The 14,381-nt window shown below is 44.8% G+C and overlaps 1 protein-coding gene across 2 annotated transcripts in view; it reads right to left on the bottom strand.

Annotated features, from left to right (window-relative positions):
* Positions 1–10,067: 10,067 nt before the first annotated feature.
* The window catches only part of cdc14ab (cell division cycle 14Ab), a 25,527-nt gene continuing 21,213 nt past the window's right edge, over positions 10,068–14,381 (bottom strand). The window contains exons 15-17 of one of the 2 annotated variants that reach the window (XR_013790440.1): positions 13,153–13,489; positions 10,944–11,023; positions 10,068–10,875 (exon numbers count right to left, since the gene is read on the bottom strand). Coding sequence is in view for 1 of the 2 variants with exons in the window: in XM_079506309.1 (XP_079362435.1) it covers positions 10,994–11,023; positions 13,153–13,489 (367 nt within the window). In the remaining variant the exon portion in view is untranslated. Of the gene's footprint in view, positions 11,024–13,152; positions 13,490–14,381 lie in introns of both variants that reach the window. The other variant, XM_079506309.1, reaches the window with a different exon arrangement.

Below are 14,381 nucleotides of genomic sequence, written 5' to 3'. Positions count from 1 at the left end.
ACACCATGTTCTGTTTCCTTTTGGCCGAGCCCTACACCATGTTCTGTTTCCTTTTGGCCGAGCCCTACACCATGTTCTGTTTCCTTTTGGCCGAGCCCTACACCATGTTCTGTTTCCTTTTGGCCGAGCCCTACACCATGTTCTGTTTCCTTTTGGCCGAGCCCTACACCATGTTCTGTTTCCTTTTGGCCGAGCCCTACACCATGTTCTGTTTCCTTTTGGCCGAGCCCTACACCATGTTCTGTTTCCCTTTTGGAAGAATATTACTGCAGACAGCACTAGAATTGCATTGTATAGTCACTACAGTTTCGCCACCCTTCGGGCGGCTCATCCTAGTTCCGATGCAGCGCAATGGGAAGAAGGAAATTGCGGGATTTGACAGACTCCACTCCAGTATTGTGCCCTTCACATGTAGTAACGGATGGGTATTATTATTGTTGTATTTTCACATCAAAGAACATTTAATTAAATACAATAAATTACTGTTTTTGGAAACCAAAAGATGTTGAGAATGGAGCAGAACATACTGTAGTATATTTATATAGTATAAAGATGTTGAGAATGGAGCAGAACATACTGTAGTATATTTATATAGTATAAAGATGTTGAGAATGGAGCAGAACATACTGTAGTATATTTATATAGTATAAAGATGTTGAGAATGGAGCAGAACATACTGTAGTATATTTATATATAAAGATGTTGAGAATGGAGCAGAACATACTGTAGTATATTTATATAGTATAAAGATGTTGAGAATGGAGCAGAACATACTGTAGTATATTTATATATAAAGATGTTGAGAATGGAGCAGAACATACTGTAGTATATTTATATAGTATAAAGATGTTGAGAATGGAGCAGAACATACTGTAGTATATTTATATAGTATAAAGATGTTGAGAATGGAGCAGAACATACTGTAGTATATTTTTTGGGGGACCTTGACTGCATTATAGTAGGCCTACAATCTTTTGGATTCCAGTGACCCCACATTGTTTCTTCGGGAACAATATTTGTAGTTACAATGAGGGCTACATGAGCCGAAGGGAGAGAAACACTTCGCCTCTCTCCAGTCCGTGCGTTTGGTGCTGGTGGTGGCTGAATAACAACGGATCTCATCAATGACTGACATAAACACACCGTTACAATTCAGAGGCACTTCAATAAGAAAACTCAACTAATAACGCTTGTGTGTAATCTGCCCGATGCTGTTGTTAGTATATAATGTTTAGATTGTTTTCCTCTTGGACATGAGATGGGCGCGTTCGGAAATACCGCACCGGAGCACACTCGCCTATTAGTTTGCGTTGCCCGTTGTGTCACTGTTTCCACACCTAAGCGCAAAACGGTCGACAGCCGCGCACGTCTTAAGATGTGTGCAGCTTATTTTCCGAGTTTTTAGACAGCTGGTGGATGGAAATTAAGCTCCACCTCCGCGGACGACTTGCGCGGAGGAGAGTTGTCTAAAAACTCGGAAAATAAGCTGCGCACAGCCGAGAACGTGCGCGGCTCTTTAGATAGTGTGGCAGCACCTAGAGTGTGTGTGTGTGTGTGGCTGGCAAGCGTTCGTCTTGTTCTTATTCTAATGTGTGTGTGTGTAGTGTGTAACGTCCGGTGGTGCTGTCGGATGTGAGAAACGTAACATAAAAACTCGTGGGTCACGTGGTGGGCTTTGAGCAAATGGGAGAGGGAATGTAGTGTTGCCAGGTCCGCGTATTGTAAGCGAGTGGTAGTGTGTGTAAGTAGCGTGTTGAATGGCATTTTTTTCTGTGCTTGTTTTCATAGACGTGGCAACAAATTAGCAACAGTAGCCAATGGGAAAAAAGGATGCAGTGTTGCCAGGTCCGCGAGTTTTAAGCGTGTTGTAGTGTGTGTGAGTAGCGTGTTGTATGGCATTTTTTCTGGGCTTGTTTGCATAGATCTGGCAACAGTGTTCCGTGGCCCGTGTGTGAGTGTGTGCGTGCGGGGGTGTGGGTGCTTGTGGCGTTTTTTTTGTTTATTATTGATATTGATATTGTTTGTGAGTGTGGACGGGAGGCGGCTTTAGTGGCAGTGCAATGAGAATTGTTCCGCGGGTGGTGTTGAGTGTCGGCGTGCAGCGTGACATGAGGAGATAGCCGTGGATTGACGCGGAGGGTAAGTCTGTGACGTCACTGTCGTGTGAGTGTAGTGTGTAGGATGGCGGTGTATGGCGGTGTTGTCATGACGTAGCTGTTGACTTTGGGTCCCTTTTCCTGGGTTGGGTACAACTTCTCAAATGTATAATAGATAGCACTTCATCATAGTACATACTGTATGTAGGCTATAGTATAGTATATATATGTATACTTGTATAGTTTATGTGGCTCTGCCAGTGGGCCGAATTGATTGCCAAGTACACTTTTCAGTTTTGCAGTCTTCACACACAGGCACACACACACATCATGTGGGACACCGGCTGACAGTTAAAACGGGTGCTATGACAACGTATATCATTAGGTTCCCAAGTTGCATCGTTCCCAATAGGCCGGTGGCCGACTGCGACGGGCACGTACAGTAGGCCGGTGGCTGACTCTGACGGGCACATACAGGTCAAGGGTCCATTTGGTTCCATGTGTTACACTTGCAAATAAACCATGTGAGAAGCGCTAGTACTAGCTTAGCCCTAGAATGGCTCTGTTGTTACATACAGTATATACAGTAGTTCACATACAGAGCCATAGAACGGCCGCGGTTACTTTAATGTCTGTCTGTCACTCCTCTAACCTGTCTGTCACTCCTCTAACCTGTCTGTCACTCCTCTAACCTGTCTGTCACTCCTCTAACCTGTCTGTCACTCCTCTAACCTGTCTGTCACTCCTCTAACCTGTCTGTCACTCCTCTTTCCAGTGAAAAGGGTAAGAAACTCTCTGATCACTACTTCATGTCCTACTCTCTCTCTCTCCCCTCTCCCCCCTCACAGCCCCTCCCTACCCACATGATTTCCTCACGTCACAATCTTCGCTCACTTTCCTCCACTGATCTTTCCTCTTCTGTTCTCTCTGCTCTCCCTGCCCCTGAATCCTTTGCTCTTCTATCCCCTGATACCGCCACAGATCTTCTTTTCTCTACTCTATCCTCTTCTCTCGACCATCTCTGTCCCCTCACCACCAGGCCTGCACGCCAAACTCCACCTGCCCCCTGGTTGTCGGACTCAGTGCGGACTGAGAGACGGAGCCTGAGAGCGGCTGAGCGCAAATGGAGAAATGGCAACCTCCTGGAGGACCTTCTCACCTTCCAATCTCTCATTTCTACTTTTTCCTCCTCTCTATCAGCTGCTAAAGCTGCTTTTTTCTGCACTAAAATTCAGGCTTCTGCTTCCAACCCTAAAAAACTCTTTGAAACTTTCTCCTCTCTCCTACAACCACCACCCCCTCCTCCCTCCTCGTCCCTCCTCCCTGACGATTTCGCCAACTTCTTTGACAAGAAGGTGAACGATATCCGATCCTCCTTCCCTCCTCCCCCGGCTGGTGCCCTGCGCACTACCCACACCCGTCTGCCTGCCACCCCCCCCTCTCTACCTTCATCTACTCCTCTTCCCCCCCCCCCATCCTCTCTCTATCCCACTTCTCTCCCCTCTCCCCTAACGAGGTCCTTCTCCTTGTTACCTCTAGTCGCCCCACCTCATGCTCTCTGGACCCGGTCCCATCCACTCTGTTGCAGTCTATTGCACCTGAACTTCTTCCCTTCTTAACCCACCTTATTAACACCTCTCTGACATCTGGCTACTTTCCCTCTACTTTCAAGACTGCCAGAGTCACCCCCCTCCTGAAGAAACCGACACTTGACCCCTCTGAGATCAAGAACTACAGACCGGTTTCCCTACTATCCTTCCTATCTAAAACTCTCTCATTCCCCCCCTCTGATACCCAAGTGGAGGCACGCATTGCTGCTTGTCTGGCTGACATCTCGGAGTGGATGTCGACAAACCACCTGAAGCTCAACCTGGACAAGACCGAGCTGATGTTCCTCCCGGGGAAGGGCTGTCCGCACCGAGACATGGCCATCACCATTGATAATGCTGTGGTGACCTCAACTCGGACTGCGAAGAATCTGGGTGTGACCCTGGACGATCAACTGACGTTCTCGGCAAACATCGCATCAGTGACAAGGTCCTGCAGATTCCTCCTCTACAACATCAGGAGGATTCGCCCCTTCCTCACGGAGAAGGCAGCCCAGGTGCTCATCCAGGCTCTCGTCATCTCCCGCCTGGACTACTGCAACTCCCTCCTTGCTGGTGCTCCGGCATCTGCCATCAGACCTCTGGAGCTTGTTCAGAAAGCTGCGGCTCGTCTGGTGTTCAACCGCCCCAAGTTCTCCCACACAACCATCCTTCTCCGTTCTCTACACTGGCTCCCCGTAGCGGCTTGCATCCAGTTCAAAACCCTGGTGTTAGCCTATAGGGCAGTGAAAGGAACAGCTCCTTCCTACCTCCGGGCTATGGTCGATGCCTACACCCCTGCCCGACCACTTCGGTCTGCCACCTCGGGGCGACTGATTGCCTCGTCACTCAAGGGTCCTTCTGGCCGATCCACACGGTCACGACTCTTTTCTGTTCTGGCCCCACAGTGGTGGAATGAACTTCCCACTGATGTTAGGACAGCAGAGTCACTGCCCATATTTCGCCGCAGGTTGAAAACCCACCTCTTCAGGAAACACTACCCTTCCTCTCTGCCTGACCTACTTGTTGTTAACTAGTTGTACGAACGCTTGTTTTTCTATTGTTGTATTGTTTATTGGATCTTGTTTAGTCGATACACTTAATTGTTTTAGCTCATGCTCATTTGATTTAGCTATTTTGTCTCATCTGTTTAAGGAAATAGGTAGCTGATATATTGCACTTTTACCTTAGCGCTAGGTATACTCTTGGTTGCTTGTTTTTGCAGAAAATGCACTAAAGGCTTCTGGTGATTAGTAGTTTTTGTTCCCTACCTATGTTGAATACACTTATTGTAAGTCGCTTTGGATAAAAGCGTCTGCTAAATGACTGTAATGTAATGTAATGTAATGTTGGACGTAAACTTGGCGGCCTGAATGTGATAAATGCTCCGTTTGTACTCACCCATTAAATAATTCCAAAAACGTGGAGTGAAATATGGTCCTCTAGTTTTATATCCATGTGAAAGTTCTGGCACAAAACGTGTATTTAGTCAATTATCTCCACTTTTTCAAGAGATGCACACGGACGTCTTTCTCTCCGGGCGAGGGGGGACCGGAATGATCGATGAACTGATTTTACGAATACGTCCTGTTTACCGCAAGGGAAACACAAAAGTTTGGGTCACACAATTGGCAGGTGCCTTGCGATAGGTGCTGGGTAATTAATCACACCACCTGCCAATTGTGTGACCCAAACTTTTGTGTTTCCCTTGTCAATTGGTGATGACGTCTGCGGTAAACAGGACGTATTCGTAAAATCAGTTCATCGATCATTCCGGTCCCCCCTCGCCCGGAAAAAGTGGAGATAATTGACTAAATACACGTTTTGTGCCAGAACTTTCACATGGATATAAAACTAGAGGACCATATTTCACTCCACGTCTTTGGAATTATTTAATGGGTGAGTACAAACGGAGCATTTATCACATTCAGGCCGCACACAATTGAATTCAACCAGGGACAGTAGCAAGGGATCTATGCCTATGATACATGAAAATGTACGAAGTTAATTAAATGATCACAGGCATTCTAGGTCTAGTACTAGCTGGACTCCTAATATTCCATACATAGTGTTATGACAATAATTGTCATAATAAATAATTGTCATAATAAATAATTGTCATACATATTGTAAATAAAACCTGGACACTGACATTCAGTAATTGATCTTGTGATCAAAATGAGAACTTTATGATGGAATGTAAAAGTAAAACAGAGAATCTAAAATGTGTAACTAATTACTCAAAAGCATAATGTTAAACTCACCTCTAGGCCTACATTCTGTTGTTAAAACGTTTTAGATTAAACTCACCTCTACATTAGGCTGCTTTGTTTCATAAACATCTTCTGTTGTCATTATTTATCAACAACTTTCTGTCAACAAACTGAAAACAAACATTCTGCACGTATGCGTTGGTTTGTTTGACACGTGTGTGTGTGTGTGTGCGCTCATCATCATCATCAGGTGTGTGCGTGAGTGAAGTGCATGTGATGTGTAGAACGGTGACGGGATTTAAAACAAGCGCTCCTCAAATCAACTTCACAGTTCACACACACCATAGACTGTAAAGACACACACACACACACACACACACACACACACACACACACACACACACACACACACACACACACACACACACACACACACACACACACACACACACACACACACACACACACACACACACACACACACACACACACACACACACACACACACACACACACACACACACACACCATTTAAGAAGCTAGCTAGCAGTCACAGACTTCTGTAGGTCACAGATTTCAATGTAACACACCGGAAACCTCAACCAGAAACATGTTACTTCGTTGCTAAACAACAGTGTTGAGTTTCTGCGTTTATGAACTTATAAAACTATATCAACATTATAAATTATAATGTTGATATAGTTTTATAAGTTCCTAAACATCAATAATAACTATTATCATTTATAATAGTTATTATTGATGTTTAGGAACTTATAAAACTATTAATATCATAATAGTTAGTCTCTCATTATAAACGCTGTAGATTCATAGTTAAAGTGTATTGCTTGAAATGTACTGTAATTCTGCAAACTGTTAATAACATTTTCAATCAATCAATCAATCAATATTATCACTTTTAAAACTAACTGTTTAAACTGACACGTATTCTGCAATGTGCAGTTACCACCACAGGGTGGCAGCAAAGACTACATTTTGCCTTTATATTGTAAATTATACATGATTTAAAAATTTAGACCTGAGGCCGATTTAGAAAGGCTTCTAAATCCCAACAGTTTTCAGAAAAACCCTGTTTCTGTCAGTCGTTCTCAAACTATTTCATGTCAAGGACCCCCAGAATTATCTGTATTTGGCTGCGGACCCCCATCTGAAAATATGTTGTTCCAGGGACCCCCATCTGAAAACATGTTGTTCCAGGGACCCCCATCTGAAAACATGTTGTTCCAGGGACGCCCATCTGAAAATATGTTGTTCCAGGGACCCCCATCTGAAAATATGTTGTTCCAGGGACCCCCATCTGAAAACATGTTGTTCCAGGGACCCCCATCTGAAAATATGTTGTTCCAGGGACCCCCATCTGAAAACATGTTGTTCCAGGGACCCCCATCTGAAAACATGTTCCAGGGACCCCCATCTGAAAACATGTTCCAGGGACCACCATCTGAAAATGTTTTTCCAGGGACCCCCCATCTGAAAATATGTTGTTCCAGGGACCCCCATCTGAAAATATGTTGTTCCAGGGACCCCCATCTGAAAACATGTTGTTCCAGGGACCCCCATCTGAAAACATGTTGTTCCAGGGACCCCCATCTGAAAACATGTTGTTCCAGGGACCCCCATCTGAAAATATGTTGAGCTTGTAGATTTAGCTAAAGTGTAACATAATGCTTAAAACACCAAAAGGGGTTCCTGTACTGAACGGGTTAAAATATAAACTGAAGAAACACACGATCAGTTCATCATATTTTAATTCAATACATTTACAATCAGATCATCTTATTGGTTAATTCATTAATGAATCAGCTGCCTCGTTAATGTCTTAATTAACAGTGTTAACCCTTTATGTCGACGCCCCCCCCCCCCCTCCACACTAAATAACTTAACCGGGAAAAAAAAAAAGATCTACAAGCTCACAACGCAAGGACAGTGGACACGTTGTGTAGCTTCAACTAGCTTGTAGATCTGCTAATTGTGGTGAATGTTCACGACCACAACAGAAAGGTCAGAGGTCACCAGTGTTTCAACACTTTAAAAACAGAGTGTTCATTTTATTAAAAGGTCCTACATTTAAAAACAGAGTTTATTGTATTAATACATTTAAAACAGAGAGTACATTTTATTTTAAAGGAGAATTCCATGCTAGAAGGCTTTCTTACCTTTATTTGTAGTTGTTACATCCCCACCAAAGAGGTCCAGGTGTTATTTGTAGTTGTTACGTACTCACCAAAGAGGTCCAGGTGTTATTTGTAGTTGTTACGTACTCACCAAAGAGGTCCAGGTGTTATTTGTAGTTGTTACGTACTCACCAAAGAGGTCCAGGTGTTATTTGTAGTTGTTACGTCCCCACCAAAGAGGTCCAGGTGTTATTTGTAGTCGTTACGTCCCCACCAAAGAAGTCCAGGTGTTATTTTGTGCAAAAGTGCATTATTTCCCCTAATATAAGCCCTCAATGAATTGAATTGTATTGAATGGGGCATTGGGGTGTTTCCATCGCTCAAAAATCTTTGTATATATCCTCTCTTCATAATGTAAATAGTATCCCAAGCAGAACACTTTACTACTTATTTTGATGGAAATAAGCGAATTAGCACAAAACCCAACCCCCATTGAGGGCTTATATTAGGGGAAATAGCCAATAATGCACTTTTGCACAAAATAACACCTGGACCTCTTTGGTGGGGACGTAACAACTACAAATAACACCTGGACCTCTTTGGTGGGGACGTAACAACTACAAATAACACCTGGACCTCTTTGGTGGGGACGTAACAACTACAAATAACACCTGGACCTCTTTGGTGGGGACGTAACAACTACAAATAACACCTGGACCTCTTATAAATAAAGGTAAGAAAGTCTTCTAGCATGGAATTCTCCTGTAAGGTCCTACACTTAAAAACAGAGTGTGTGCATTTTATTTTAAGGGTCCCAGTCTAGAGCTCTGAAAGAAAATGAAAAGAAAAAAAAGGTCACAAACCCAAAATAGATCTGAGAAATTTGTTCCAATTCCGACCCGTTCTGAAATCGTTTTTTGGAGTTTCCGTTGCTCCAGACTGTACGACGGAAGCATTTATATTTTACTCATAATCAGAGCTTCTGTTGCTCCAGACTGTATGATGGAAGCATTTATATTTTACTCATGATCAGAGCTTCCGTTGCTCCAGACTGTATGATGGAAGCATTTATATTTTACTCATGATCAGAGCTTCCGTTGCTCCAGACTGTATGATGGAAGCATTTATATTTTACTCATGATCAGAGCTTCCGTTGCTCCAGACTGTATGATGGAAGCATTTATATTTTACTCATGATCAGAGCTTCCGTTGCTTCAGACTGTATGACGGAAGCATTTATATTTTACTCATGATCAGAGCTTCCGTTGCTCCAGACTGTATGACGGAAGCATTTATATTTTACTCATGATCAGAGCTTCCGTTGCTCCAGACTGTATGACGGAAGCATTTGAACACTGCGAGAGGAAACAGTCTGGCAACGCGAGACTACAGAGGAAACAGACGGCTCCGTAACAGTGATGCGTAGTTCACAGAGGAAACAGTGCATCATGGGAGGTGTAGTTCACAGAGGAAACAGTGCATCATGGGAGGTGTAGTTCAGAGGAAATGGTCCCTTCATGTTAGAAAACAGTAATGAGATTACAGTAGGTTACAGATTTACTCTCTGTAAATATTACCTCATTACAGTAAATATTACTTCATTACAGTACTGTTACAGAAAACATTACTTCAATACAGTACTGTAACAGTATGCGACACTTTGCTACAAACCTTCATCACTAAAAGTCAAACATAATTTATAAACAAGTAAAATGCTATAATCCATAAACATCTTTTTAAACTAAAACATTAGAATAAATGAACAGAAAACACTCATATTTCTTTGTGAAGTAGAAAATATAAAATCTTTTTAAAACTAAATATATCCACCTTTTTCTTTTCCAACAAAACTAATGTTTGTGTGTCGACGACATTATATGTACATACATCTCATTTGCATACATCTCATTTGCATGTATCTCATTTGCATGTATCTCATTTGCATACATCTCATTTGCATACCGTATTAATAAAACATAAGCTACTGCGCCTCAAGGTCTGGACACCCCCCCCCCCCCCCCCCGCTCCACATGATTTATAGATCTAATTATAGATCTATACAACTATCTAGAGATATATTTAACCTCGGAAAGTCTATCCACATGTTCTATAGATCTATTTAACCTCACATCCACATGTATAGATCAGCTGTCCAGAGGTCTTGCTATACCAGAAGGTCTTGTAGATGTATTTAAAACAAACGGTTAACCACAATCATGTTCTTATGCTCAGATCTGACTAATAAGACTGTAATTAGTGCTTCAGATGCACAGGTCAATCTATAGGTAAAAGTGGGCGTGGTTACATCTGCTGCTCTCCTGAAGGGACGGGGCCACCTACCTCAGGGCCAAATGGGCGTGTCTTGGTTTTCTATTGGTCGCCCTGGGTAGACAGTGGGCGTGTCTTGGTTTGCTATTGGTCGTCCTGGGTAGACAGTGGGTGTGTCTTGGTTTTCTATTGGTCGTCCTGGGTAGACAGTGGGCGTGTCTTGGTTTTCTATTGGTCGTCCTGGGTAGACAGTGGGTGTGTCTTGGTTTTCTATTGGTCGTCCTGGGTAGACAGTGGGCGTGTCTTGGTTTTATATTGGTCGTCCTGGGTAGACAGTGGGCGTGTCTTGGTTTTCTATTGGTCGTCCTGGGTACAGTGGCCGTGTCTTGGTTTGCTATTGGTCGTCTTGGTTTGCTATTGGTCGTCTTGGTTTGCTATTGGTCGTCTTGGGTAGACAGTGGGAGGAGCTGTGAGGACTACAAACTGATCCCTGATCAGCATAAGACTGTAAACACAGCAGCAAGGCATCATGGGTAGTGCAGTTCTTATGGGTGTAGAAGGCATCATGGATATTGTAGTTCTTATGGGAGTGATGCATCATTGATATTGTAGTTCTTATGGGAGTGATGCATCATGGATATTGTAGTTATTGTGGTAGTGATGATGCATGCTGGGTAATGTGGTCTGTGATGTCATCTCTAGTACTGAATGTAGTCTGACTGGAGAGACTAGAGGAGGAAACACAGTTGGATCGTCTATAAGTAATTCATAATTAATAATGTAACGATTAGTTTCATTTATAATTAATTCATAATTAATAATGTAACCCTCAGATGTCAAGAACTACAGACCGGTATCACTCCTTTCATTTCTGTCTAAAAGCATTGAACGTGTTGTCTCCAACCAGCTCTCTCTCCATCTCTCACAGAACAACCTGCTGGATCCCAACCAATCAGGATTCAAGAAGGCACACTCCACAGAAACTGCCCTGCTGGCAGTCACAGAAGCACTACATGCTGCCCAGGCTGCTTCCCACTCTGCTGTCCTGATTCTCCTAGACCTATCGGCGGCATTTGACACAGTGAACCACCAGCTGCTCCTAGACACCCTAGCGGATCTAGGCATCGGCGGGACAGCACTAAAGTGGTTCTCTTCCTATCTCACCGACCGGACCTACCAGGTTTCCTGGAAAGGTCTGCTATCATCCCCCCGAACCCTCCAAACTGGGGTCCCACAGGGATCTGTACTTGGTCCGCTCCTTTTCTCACTGTACACCAAATCCCTTGGCACTATCATCTCTGCTCACAATATATCCTATCACTGCTATGCCGATGACACACAACTGTTTCTATCCTTCCCCCCCTCTGCCACTCAGGTGGAAGAGCGCATCACTGCATGCCTGGCTGACATCTCACAGTGGATGTCCTCCAACCACCTCAAGCTGAACCCAGACAAGACTGAGCTTCTCTTCTTCCCAGCTAAGTCCTGCCCTATGCGGGAGCTAACTATTTCCGTAGACAACGCCCTGGTAACGTCTGTCCCAACAGCCAGGAACCTTGGTGTTGTCCTGGACAGTCAGCTCTCGTTTAAAACTCACATCACAGCTGTCACTCGATCCTGTAGGTTCACACTCTATAACATACGACGAATTAGACCGTTCCTCACCCAGGAATCAGCCCAGCTCCTAATCCAGACAACAGTCTTGTCAAAACTTGACTATTGTAATTCGCTCCTTACTGGCCTACCGGCATGTGCACTTAAGCCTCTCCAACTGATCCAAAACGCCGCAGCTCGTCTGGTCTTCAACCAGCCAAAATTCTCACATGTCTCCCCCCTGCTCCGCTCCCTGCACTGGCTCCCAGTCGCTGCCCGCACAGAATACAAAACTCTGATGCTGGCATTCAAAGCAACCAAAGGTATGGCTCCCCCATATCTTGCAAGCATGATTGAACCCTACAAACCCTCCCGCGCACTCAGATCAGCCAACGCAGGAAAGCTGGAAGTACCCTCACTAAAAACGCCGGGACAACGCTCCACACGTCCCAAACTCTTCTCCCTTCTGGCCCCAAAACTGTGGAATGCACTCCCCGTTGCAATCAGAACTGCAGCATCACTCCCAATCTTCCGCCGTAGTCTGAAGACCCACCTTTTCAGACTCCATCATGGCCCATAGCACTTATCCTACCCCCTTAGATAGCACTTTTTAGACTTAGATAGCATTTGAAACAGACTTATAGCATGTCATGTAGACAGCACAATAATTGCATTGTATGTAGTCATAGCACATCATAGTACATATGTATAGCATAGTATAGTATATATGTATATTTAATATGTATAGTGTCATTATATAGATATGTTCTAGTTACGTTCTTAGCTTACGCATGTTTCTTGATAAATGCATTTTATATATGTGATGTATTCCCATACTTTTGTTCTTGCCTAATGTAAGTCGCTCTGGATTAAGAGCGTCTGCTAAATGCCTAAATTGTAAATTGTAAATTGTAATATTATCACTTCTACAGACATCAGACGAGGTAGTGGAATATTATCACTTCTAGAGACATCAGACGAGGTAGTGGAATATTAACACTTCTAGAGACATCAGACGAGGTAGCGTTGAGGTACTGAGGGAACATTATGCCTCCCGGTTTTTGGGGGGAAATGGCTCTAGAGTGTGGCGCTCTAGAGCCTTTATTATGAAAAATAATAAAGGCTGTGTTAACACACTGACTGCCGAACCCGAGGTTCCTGAGATAATAAGTCTTTATACGCTAAACGCTAAAACCGAGTTTCTATAGTTTTATTCTATCGAGTTAAATTTGGATCACATGACCTGAAAAGTATTGGTACTTACAGGAATACTTCTACTCAGGTATCGACCAGAGGGGGCGCCAGAGCTCAGAGGAGGGTAGGGACCCCCGGGGACCCCCGGTGGTGGTCTATAGGGGGCGCTGTAGTCCAGGGGTCCCCGGAGGTCCAGGGGGGGCCCCCGGTGGTCCAGGGGTCCCCGGGGGTCCAGGGGGGCCCCCCGGGGACCCCCGTGGTGCAGGTTGTTGTTCACCTCCTGCTGAGAGGCGGGGCCTAGCAGTGGGCGGGGCCCAGCATTGCCGTAGCGACCGCCAGGGGGTGTGGCCTCATCGCTGAACAGGTTGCCATGGGAACTGGCCAGTCTGGGGTTAACCATGGTGGCGCTGGAGGACAAAAAATATTTTGTATTGACCGTCGGTGAATATTGCTCTCTCCGTCCTGAACTGAAATGTAGCATTTTATGTTGAAAGAATTCCCGTCTCACTCGTTGCCCCGCAAGCCTCGGTCGGCTTGCGAAGAGAAAAGTCTGGTCACAACGTAAGGCAGAGACATTATCGGCGGAAGTGTCGGTCCGGAACATCCGACAAATGTATTTCCCCCGGATACGATATTATTCCGACCAATCACAACACTTGTTTCATTCACGGAGAATGTAAACTGATTTGTAAAGCATCAACGTAATTTAGCTTGAGCTGTACTTCCGCCCAAAACAAATGATAGCCTCTACAGCGTAGGTCAGCCCAGCGTTAGCCTCTACAGCGTATAGGTTAGCCCAGCGTTAGCCTCTACAGCGTAGGTCAGCCCAGCGTTAGCCTCTACAGCGTAGGTCAGCCCAGCGTTAGCCTCTACAGCGTAGGTCAGCCCAGCGTTAGCCTCTACAGCGTAGGTCAGCCCAGCGTTAGCCTCTACAGCGTAGGTTAGCCTCTACAGCGTAGGTCAGCCTCTACAGCGTAGGTCAGCCTCTACAGCGTAGGTTAGCCTCTACAGCGTAGGTTAGCCTCTACAGCGTAGGTTAGCCTCTACAGCGTAGGTTAGCCTCTACAGCGTAGGTCAGCCTCTACAGCGTAGGTCAGCCTCTACAGCGTAGGTTAGCCTCTACAGCGTAGGTTAGCCTCTACAGCGTAGGTCAGCCTCTACAGCATAGGTTAGCCTCTACAGCGTAGGTCAGCCTCTACAGCATAGGTCAGCCTCTACAGCGTAGGTTAGCCTCTACAGCGTAGGTCAGCCTCTACAGCGTAGGTTAGCCTCTACAGCGTAGGTCAGCCTCTACAGCGT

Source organism: Electrona antarctica, assembly GCF_951216825.1.
Source record: "Electrona antarctica genome assembly, chromosome: 7".
NCBI classification, from domain to species: Eukaryota; Metazoa; Chordata; class Actinopteri; order Myctophiformes; family Myctophidae; genus Electrona; species Electrona antarctica.
This window is presented reverse-complemented; position numbering and strand designations above follow the sequence as displayed.